The sequence below is a fragment of the Lytechinus pictus genome, chromosome 3 (genome assembly GCF_037042905.1).
Source record: "Lytechinus pictus isolate F3 Inbred chromosome 3, Lp3.0, whole genome shotgun sequence".
NCBI lineage: Eukaryota > Metazoa > Echinodermata > Echinoidea > Temnopleuroida > Toxopneustidae > Lytechinus > Lytechinus pictus.
Window position 1 is genome coordinate 19399964 of NC_087247.1, and position 11090 is coordinate 19411053.

Genomic DNA, 11090 nt, shown 5'->3' on the forward strand with positions numbered 1-11090 from the left:
AAGTTTCTTCCAACCTTCACTGTCATATCTGGAATTTTAATTTCGTGATACACGAGTGACTCTTTTAACAAAATATGCAGGTGGCGTTCATTCATTTTTGTTAAATGTACTCTGAATAGTCGAAAACTTGATACTAAAGCGGTTAATGTGGATCTTTTCAAGAATTTCTGCTTTCAGACAAGCCGTAAATGCCATTATTGCGGCCATGATAGTGTATTTGAATTAAACGATTTAAAAGGTACAGAAGTAATGGATTTGAACAACAAATCAAATTCAATAAAATCAGTATGCTAAGGTTTGAAAAAAGAGGCCCTAAGTGCTTTTCAGACATCTCATTTTGTTTAGCATCCCTTGATATCTTTTTACTAGTGAGCTTCAGCTCTCTTATAACTTCTTTTTTATTATTATTAATAAAAATAATAATGATATATGGAACTTGTTAGGCGCCATATCCATTTCGTAAGAGGTGCTCAAGGCGCACAAGTGAAGGGGGGCAAACGAAATTACAAGTAACAGAAAATCATCGATAAAATGAGTTAAAGAGGTCGGTTTTTAGCTTAATCTTAAATGTTTCGACACTCTTGCTATCTTGGATCTCTCGTGGGAGGGAATTCCATAGTGAGGGCCCTGCATGGATGAATGCCCCCCCCCCCCCACACACACACACTTTGTTTTACATTTTGGAACTGTAAGAAGACCTGGGCCCTGTCTTACAAAGAGTTACGATTGATCGTTACTCTATGGAATTCATCAGTGTCATAATTTTTTTCTACAGGAAATGTGCATAATGTCCTTTGTAAACAAAAATAAGCACACTGAATTTTCAAGACAACGATGAATGCATGAATATACATCATAGTTAGAAACATGCGTAGTAAACATCCATATAGATGTTGACATTGCTGGCCGTCCATAGTTGCGATCGATCGGATCAATCGCAACTCTTTGTATAAGACGTGGCCCAGATTCACTGCATACGGAGCGTAGAAGCCTAGATGGTGTGTAGAGCAAAGTTGTACTGTGGAGCAGAGCCCAGTTAAAAGCCCCCTCGCGCCTGACCGAATGTAGGCGGACGAAGGGTGACGAATGGGAAAAATGCACGAAATGCACGCGAATTCAACGAATTCAAATAAAATTTCCGTCAAATCATGCGATCAGTAACTATTCTCAAATTTTATCAACGGTAAGCGAATGATAAATATTACATGCGAAGGATATCGATATTTCGGTTCACCTCTTTGATTAAATTGCAGCCGAAGGCGAGCGAAAGGTTGGTATAACCCAATAAGACGAACGAACAGTGAGCAATGGTTTGATATGGTGTGCGATTAGAAACGAAGACGAGGGAATAGATCGGACGTTCTTGTACGTTTGTGTCATCGTGTTGCTTCGTTAAGGGTTCTTTCGAGATCGGTCCACTTTGGCAAAAGCGCGATGAGGGACTATGCGCGACAATAACGCACGAACGATAAACGAACGATTACCGCAGACTAAATAAGAGATGCGAATTCAAACAGATGACCAACGATTTTTCAATTCGTCGGAAATTTTTAAACATGTTCGAAATTTCCGCGCGAATTTGAATAATCGCAGCTGTTAGTTCAGAAGGTGTACGAACCCAAACACGAAGGGTAAATATGATTTACTATCACTTACCATTGAAAACGATGAAGAAAAAAATGCCTTTCGCCAGCCATCGCAAGGCATATTTCTGGCAATTCGGTTAGGTGTGAGGGGGCCTTAAAGGATTTCGAATTTGCCGCGTTCACTCATGGGCAACCAATGTAAAGATTTAAGAAAAGGAGTGATGTGGGTAAATTTGCTACGAAGTGTCACTATACGAGCAGCAGAATTCTGTAGTTTTTGCAAACGAGTAATTTGAGACTGGAGTAGATTAAATAAATGGGTTACACTTCGTAATTCCGAAGGTTCTTTATTTCGAAGGTTCGTAATTCCGAAACACGCAAATTGCCTATACCTCGATGTTCGTTAATCCGAAAACGTAAAAGGGTTTGTTAATCCGAACATTTGTGGCGTTATTCCGAAGGTTCGTTATTCCGAAGGTTCGATAATCCGAAAACGAAATAAGGTTCGATGTTCCGAAGGTTCGTTAATCCGAAAACGAAATAAGGTTCGTTGTTCCGAAGGTTCGTTAATCCGAAAACGAAATAAGGTTCGTTGTTCCAAAGGTTCGTCAGTCCGAAAACGAAATAAGGTTAGTTAATCATTTAGTTTTCGGACTAACGAACCTTCGGAATTACGAACCTCATTTCTTTTTCGGATTAACGAACCTTCGGAATTACGAACCTCACTTCGTTTTCGGACTAACGAACCTTCGGAATTAAGAACCTTCGGAAATACGAACCATAACCGAACCTTCGGAATAACGAAGCTTCGGAATTACGAATGTATGCGAAATAAATGTGCATTGCCGAAATCAAGACGAGACTAAAATTAATCAATGAATGACCAATTTTCTCTGTTGCGTCAAGAGTCAAATATTTGCGTGCGAACCCTAGGTTGCGTAATTGATACCGTACAGATTTACAAGTGTATTGAATACGAGAACCATCGATCTTGTTTGAGTCGAGAAACATACCAAGATTGTTTTAGAAACTTCAATAATGTGGTTGGCAATAGAAATGGATGTAATTTGTATTCTAGACAGATGGGTTATTAATGAAATCATATTATACAGTACGTCCCACAAAAAACGAAACCGAGATTTATCGATGATTTATCATAATTTAATCACAAATACAATAGACAAATGACCTACCATTGTAAAGCTTACAATCTCCACTTTCATCTAAAATTACTTAGATTATTTCTCCTTCACGCATGAGTGAGCAACAAGAATTTGAAGAGGGGATACCAAAAAGTCACTTGGCGGGCTGTATCTGGGATTCAAAAAAAAAACCACATATTTAAAAAGTTCAATATCTGCTCTCTAATTTGATACCTCAATTACAGAGAATGGTCAAGAAATAACAAAGTTCTGGTTATTTGAAAAAAGGCTTGAATTCCAACAATTTCATAAAATGAAGAGGTTTTACAGGCTATCGTCCAGACTTACTCAAGACTCCGTTTTGTTGACGATCGCCATGCATTAAGTCTTTTGTTAACCGTGCGATAGCTTCGCTGGGAAACCTGTTAAAACACGTTTATTTAATGAAATTATGGAAATACAAGCATCTTTTCGAGGGAACAGAACTTGTTTACTTCTTGACCATTTTCTGTGATTAAGGTATCAAAATGAAAGAGCAGATATTGAACTTTTTAGGCATGTGATTTTCTTTTTGAAATTCAGATACCCCCCGCCAAATGAGTTTTTGGTATCCTTTCTTCAAATTGTTTTTGCTCACTCATGCGAAAATGTGGAATATTCTAAGTAATTTCAGATGAAAGAGGAGATTCTAAACTTTACAATGGTAGGTCATTTGTCTATTGCATTTATGATTAAGTTATGATAACTCATCGCTAAATCTCGGTTTCGTTTTTTGTGGGACGCACTGTATAACGATAACCCCTTCAAAAGTTATCCGCGTCCCCTTGTTACTTTCAACGACTATCTTTTTCACGCATGCAATATGACAGTTCTATATCAAATTCAACATCTTTTACAAAGGAAAACCACTGTTTTGACGTTTTATTGACGAGAATTACCAATTGAATCTTGGGATACTCATATACCAGTATAACAACCACGAATTACCCTCCGTTTTTAACAATATATTTCGAGTAAATAATTAAAGTAGCCATTACTCAACTATATACAAATCACGTTGTATCACTTGCCAAGGACTCGAACAGCACTTACACAGAACACTTTCATATTGACTGCCCAAAATATTGGAATTCCCTTCCTCTGAATATAAGAGAGAGTTAAAGCTAATGTACATTTAAACTTAAAGTTAAGAAATTGCTTTTTGCCTCCTACTCCCAACAGCCTCCCTGGAATGTTTGACAATTATACAGATCCCATCTACGACCCTTTCCTCATTTTTTTTTCTCTCTCGCTTTCTTTTCACTATTATTTTTTCCCCTTTTTGTCTCCTTTAATTGTCTGTTGTATTTTATCCTTTCTTCAAGGCGCCCCACCCCCATACATCTTTGTACAGTCTTTTTTATCATCCATGACCAAGCATTTATCATCCCTGAAATCAAATCTCTGCTTACACTCCATCTCCTATAGTGTTCCTTTAATTGCGTTCTGTTCGAGAAATCAGCGTCATTCTATCCTCGCTTCTTAGCTGGTCTCTTTTTTTCATAGCTGTTTTTTTTTCTTTTTCATTGTAAGCATACATACAACTATACTCCTAAAAAGGTTTGATTTATGTATTTTTTTCTATAGATTATTTGCATTTTTATTACCAATTTGCAAAAAATAGGCTACTTTGGGGGTTATGATTGATTTGTCTCGATTTATGTAATTGATTTTTATTTGTGTTCCTCTAATTTGTATGGTGAAAAAATAAATATTACACTATAAAAAATGAAGTGCTAATTTAGCACTTACAGTGCTTGCATATTGACTGCACTACGAGTGCTGATTTTTTTAGTTCAAATTTAAACTAGAAAATCAGCACTCGTAGTGCAGTCACATACAAGCACTTTAGAGCACTTTTAGAGTGTATTTAGCAAACTGTTAAACAAATATATACATGTAGATAAAAGTTTGTAATATATTGTAAACAAAGTTAAAAAATCTAGCAGTGTTCTTACTGTGAATAACGTTAAGACCTCCTTTAGGCCAAGCTTACCAAAGGAACTAAGGGGGAAAATAATAACAATGCAGTATTCAGTTCAATTCATTTCATTTCATTCACAGTAAATAAGAAATACACAAATGTAGAAGGGCCTGTTACAACCGATAATGTCGCAGATTGCGACATTATGCCAAGAGCGTCCGACGCATAATGTCGCAGTCAACGCATAATGTCGTAGTTTTTCTAACGCATAACGTCACATGTCACAACGCATAATCCGGGGGGGGGGTGGGCACTCAGTATATAATGCATAGTGGGTATGTGCCGCGGAGGGGACCCCCTTTTTAAACTCAAATTTCCGTTCCGAGGCATAGCATTTTTGTCTTATTGAGAAAAAGAACAAAGAAAGCCGCTCTAAAGCATAGCATTTTCTTCTTCTCGAGAAAAAAGAAGAAAAAAAATCCGCTCCAGGGCTTCGCATATTTTCCGTTACGCCGTTCTGGTCGCAATTTTGGTGAAAAGCGACCGCAGCTCGCTGTCTGACCATCGCCTCTGCGCTAGCGCGCCCGGCAGTCGTGCCGCAGCCCAGCTGCATGCACGTTCCATAGGGATGCATACGCACTCGCACGCAGGCGACCGTTCCAAGGACCCCCGTTTTCACAAACATTTGTAGTTCCGAAGGCCGATCCGAGGACCCTCCTTTTTACAATAAGCCCGCTCCAAGGCCCCCGTTTTTTGTCTCGCCCGCGGCACACCCCCACCACTTTTTTGGTCGAGTCCCCCCCCCCCCGGGCGCATAATGTCGCAGCAAATTGTCAACGAATAATGTCACATGTCGCAACGCATAATGTCACAGTGGTATTTTCTTCAGGACTCGAGCTACAGATAAGATATAAAATATGCTTTCACTAAGTATTTTGAGACACGAGAAAGAGAATAAGTGATTTGGAAGTCAGGATTACTCTTTGTATGGATATTTATCGGTTTTATTGCCATTTCGTCTACGGTACTGCCTTTTTCCCACTATCGCATGGTCTGATATCATTTCATATACCATTAGTTAGTCAACTATCACCATAGTCCAATAACCATTTCGTCTAATTACCATCTCGTCTAATAGCCAGTTGGTCTAATAGCTGTTTTGTTTATTATCCTTTAGTATAATTGTATTTTTTTCAATTGGTCCAATATCCACTTTGTCCAATATCATTACTTCTATTACCTTTTGGTCTAATAGCCAATTGGTCTAATAACCACTTGGTCTACTCTCATTTCGTCCATGTTCCATTTGGTCTAACTTCAGTTGGTTCACTATCACTTTGTCTAATCCCATTTCGGCTAACAATCATTTGGTAGATTTGCCATGGGTCCAACCACCAATAGGTCTAATCACCATCTCGTCTAATCATCATTTCGTCCAATAGGCATATTCATTTCATCTTATAACCATAATGGTCTACTGGCACTAAACCTCTACGGTGACTCTATGTATCATTGCCGATTTGTTGCAGTACTACTCCTGATTTGTGGTTCAGATCAGCTCGCGAGCGCAAAAAAACCCTTTACCATCCGCCGACAGGGCATAGGCAGGGAAAAGGAAGGGGAACGAAAGAAAAGGGAAAAGAAGGGGAAAGAGAGGAGGGAAAATGAGGAAAAATAAGAGGAGACAGAAGAGTGAATAAAATAGGGTGAGGTGAAGACTTTGAAAATTAAAAAAAAAAAATTTCATGTCTCAAAAGAGGCGCGATAGCTCAGTCGGTAAAGCGGGGGTTTCTGATTCCGGTGACCCGTATTCGATTCCCAATTGGTGCGTTAGTGCCCCTTGGTGAGGCATAATAGTCATTTTCCTACCAGGTCCCTTGGAGAGGACCTTAAGCCGTCGGTCCCCTGGTTGCTTGCTTACAAGCATTCATGCTTTCTTAGCAACCAGGTAAAAAAATCACCATGTACTATATAGGCTAAAATTTTCGCTTCGCGCTGGCATCCATATCTACTTCAGAATTTTCATGCATAGTGCTTGAAAAAGTGCATAAATTTACCCCTTTTCGGACTGGAATATGAAGTATTTTTAGCTCATGCTTCGCTCTCGCTTTATGCTTTTTCAGTTCTGATTTGCTTTGCAAAGGGTACATCGATAATTATTACTATTACTGTTTTTACTATTACGAAGTTATATTTATGCATGTGTGTAAAATTAGGTATTGAAACTAAGTTTTGGGGCTGGCCTCACATACAAGCATTGCTTATTTTCGGCAGTCCCTCCGTTTCACTCTAATATACAAAAAATAATAATTTAAGGCAGCTTAATGTCATTAATTGTGTTTATCAAATCTATAGGCCTTATTGTGTTTTATAAGATGTTATGTTATGTTATACCGAGGTTCTACCTGACTGCTAAGAAAGCACGAATACCTGTGAGCAAGCAACCAGGGGACCAACGGCTTAAGGTCCTCTCCGAGGGACCTGGTAATGAGGATAAATGCCTTACCAAAGGGCACTAGCGCACCACTTGGGAATCGAACCCGGGTCAGCGGAATCCGAAACCCCTGCTCTACCGACTGAGCTATCGCTTTTTTTTGGTTATATTCTTTATTTTTATGATATGTTTATTATATACAACATTGTGAAACGGAAAACAGTAAATAAAATGAAATGATTAAAACATGTATTCAAAATGCCTAAATTCTAGGTCTAAATTAACGCAGCTTATTCTATATATTTATAACGTGCTTGAATTATCCAGTTTCAGATCAGAATATAAAAAAAAAACTTCTGCTCGCATTATTAACAATAATGTAGGAAGATACCTAGTTACCCATCCATTTTACAATTTACAAAACATTAAAAGAGTGTCCAGTTCTTAGATCCAAAATCTATTTTTCGGCTCACGCTGCCGTCAACTGTTTAGTTGTGTAACTCGAGTCCTGAAGAAAATACCGGTGATTGGACCCATGGCAACGATACCAAATGATTGTTAGCCGAAATGGGTTTAGACAAAGTGATAGCGAACCAACTGAAGTTAGACCAAATGGAACATGGACGAAATGAGAGTAGACCAAGTGGTTATTAGACCAATTTGCTATTAGGCCAAAAGGTAATAGACGTAATGATATTGGACAAAGTGGATATTGGACCAATTGAAAAAAAATACAATTAGACTAAATGATAATAAACAAAACGGCTATTAGACCAACTGGCTATTAGACGAGATGGTAATTAGACGAAATGGTTATTGGACTATGTTGATAGTTGACTAACTAATGGTAGACGAAATTATATCAGACCATGCGATAGTAGGGGAAAAGGCAGTAGACGAAATGGCAATGAACCGATAAATATCCATACAAAGAGTAATCCTGATTTCCAAATCACTTAATTCTCTTTCTCGTTTCTCAAAAAAATTAGTGAAAGCATATTTTATATCTTATCTGTAGCTCGAGTCCTGAAGAAAATACCGCTGGGACATTCTGCGTTGCGACATGTGACGTTATGCGTTAGAAAAACCGCGACATTATGCGTTGACTGCGACATTATGCGTCGGACGCTCTTGGCATAATGTCGCAATCTGCGACATTATGTGTTGGTGCGATTATCGGTTGTAACAGGGCCTATGTATTAAGTAAATACCATAATACATTGCACTAAACATGACACATACATATTTATCATATTTAGCGTGGATGGAGACAGCTATTGAAGTCTTATACTAAGACTTGTTCTTCCATAGCTGCCCCCTAAAAAAAGTTAAACTCAATACTCACTGGTATTTATTAACATTTTCGGAATTTCGGAGACGGGGCGTTCTAATGACCCCCCCCCCCCCCTCCATGACCACCGTTTCGCGATGTATGTTTCTTTGTAATTTAGTAGTAAACTTTGTAATACAAAACTTTATACAAAAAATTTTGTGTTAGATTTTGAAATAAAATTAAGAAAATGTTATCACTTTCCACGCTCTTTTCTTTCCCGGTTTCAACCTTCTCTTGGTCTCGAAACTTTGGGGGTCCATGTCCCTTGCCCCACCCCATCTGTCTGCTTTTGATGAAGGGTGAACTATCCTGCAAAGTTCAACGGGTTTAGAGGAGAGGGCGCGCCACAGATTATCTGAGAAGATCGTATCATGGACCTGTAGTCGGTCCATGATCGTATTGATTCCTTTCTGTGACCGGCGTATCAATTTAATAAAGATCAGGGCTTTCCCCAAGATTCTTACAAATAAGTCTTCAAAACATCAAGTTGTTTTTGCACATTAAACTATTTGCAAAATATATGAGATAAATATTTAATCTACATAATTGGTTTTAGCGTTGACAAAACTTTCTCGCTCTCTATAACAGTCCTACATTAACTATTACATAAATGAACAACAAAACAGATGCGTATTGTACGTATTTAAGTGCAAAGTTGCACAATTTGCAACTTGCTTCATTCTAATATCCAATAGCTATCACAAAGCCATCCATATTAATTAAGGCAAAGGTAAATTAAAACCTTAAAAAAAAGGCTATATAGTTAAATTTCCTAATTGATCGATCGTATTCCTCAATCAATGTTAATAAAATTTTGGCATAATTTTGTAAGCCGTATTATACAGGACGCAACAAATGGCATCATCCTACTGAAGATGACTAAGTCGCATGGTGTTTGTAAGTACACTGCCATCTGCAAAAGCAGATGCTTGGACAGACGGAAGTACGCTAGAGGATGTCTCCACTTCGTGTCCAAAGACAGGATCATGGCTTGATCGGGAACAGATAAAGATGCCTTTGAGTGCTTTACGAAACCTTGGATTCCTGGCAGTGTAGATGAAAGGATTCACGCACGAGTTGAAGTAAGCCAGGTTTTGGAAGAAACGATGCAGTGGACTCCAAATGTAATTTCTAGCAGTGCCGAACCGCATTTTTGCGCAGAAGTAGGCAATTTGAGACGGTGCCCAGCAAATGATGAATACAACTATGACAATAAGCATCATCTTGAGAACGCGAGTACGAGCTTTCAGATGAATTGATGGCTTACAAGCGTTGGCAGATCCTTCTGTTAAGATCTTGGAGAAATGTTGGGCCTCTCGGTAAAGTTTCTTGGCTATTAGAATTTGGGTGAGAAGGATAAGTACAGTTGGCAAACCAATGCGTAGACAGATGTTGTAAGCAGCAAAGGCCATGTCGCCTTCGACTGAAAATTCTCTACGAACGCACCGTCCAGTGAGGTCTTCAACATAGATCCCAAAGATGGGCCTGCTTCCTGCGAGCATGAACGTCAACCAAACAAGAGCTGTACAAATACACGCTCGCCTCTTTGTGACCATGCGATTGAAGGTGAGAGGATGGACAACCGCGAAGTAGCGGTCGAAACATATGGCTACAAGTTGATAAGAAGATACCGTGATTAGCATCCAATGTAACGTAGGAGAAAAGATCAAGCGACAATAGAGATGTCCCGCAACACTCGAAGGCATTGTTTGAGCTTTCGGGTGGGGAATCATCACGATGGATAACAAGAAATCTGCAAGGGCTAGATTGCCCACCAGGATGTCAGTGGAGCGTCTGGAGGATTTCTTCCAGAACACCACAAGGATGACTAGGAAGTTCCCCAGTATCCCCAGAATCGCAGAAACCATCTGTAAGATGACCCACCAAGGCCATTCCATTGTTGACCAAGACCATTGAAATAAAGTCTTTGGTTGCATTTCTTCGGAGCGGTCTTCCTCGTAAGTAAAATTCAATAAAAAGTCGGAGGAGAGATCATCGTTGCTTAAAACATTTGAACTTGTGGTGAAGATGAATTCGTTTGGTCGACCCGTTGATTCTTTGCCAGTGCTATGTGCGAATGGACTTGATCCTGGAGAAGCCGATGTTCCTCCGAGACGAAGCGTTGATTGGTTTGTGGCCAGGGATTCATCTTTAACCAACACCAGGTAGATAATTGTGGAATAGAATTTGAAATTCATCTTCAATTATGGTAAAATACGTCCTCCTGATGAAATAAAAAGGAAAAATAATATTAAAAAGATAATTTTATTTCTTAGCTCAAATGAAAATCTTTATAAACAAGACACCGATATCCAATTTCGGGGATCGTTTCTGTTTGTTGTAATTAATTTCATAACACTTCTTTTGATTTAATTTTCAAAAACGATTAAATTTTCAATAAGATATAAATGATATTTAAGACTTACCGATTGGCGTTTGACTGATAGTTGTTGAAGAGCTGATGTAGTCTCCCAAGCTTTCACTTTTATATAGTCTGTGGTGTTTACCGCTGTGTCATCTATTACGATCAATGCATTATTTCTAGGCCCTGGATAGCAATGTTTCAATATTGAATTCCACCTTTTCTAGTTTTATATTGACTGTGCTTACAATTAAAAAAAAAATGCCTCTC

At 38.7% G+C, this 11090-nt stretch overlaps 1 protein-coding gene across 1 annotated transcript; it reads right to left on the reverse strand.

Annotated features, from left to right (window-relative positions):
- Positions 1 to 9324: 9324 nt before the first annotated feature.
- Positions 9325 to 10656, reverse strand: LOC129255814 (allatostatin-A receptor-like). The gene has a single exon (XM_054894143.2). It carries the CDS (start codon positions 10654 to 10656, stop codon positions 9325 to 9327), a length of 1332 nt encoding a protein of 443 aa, XP_054750118.2.
- Between the last annotated feature and the right edge of the window lie 434 nt (positions 10657 to 11090).

What these genes read in the sequence shown, in the direction of transcription:
- LOC129255814 (XM_054894143.2), bottom strand. Translation starts at nt 10,656, where the DNA reads ATGAATTTCAAATTCTATTCCACAATTATCTACCTGGTGTTGGTTAAA.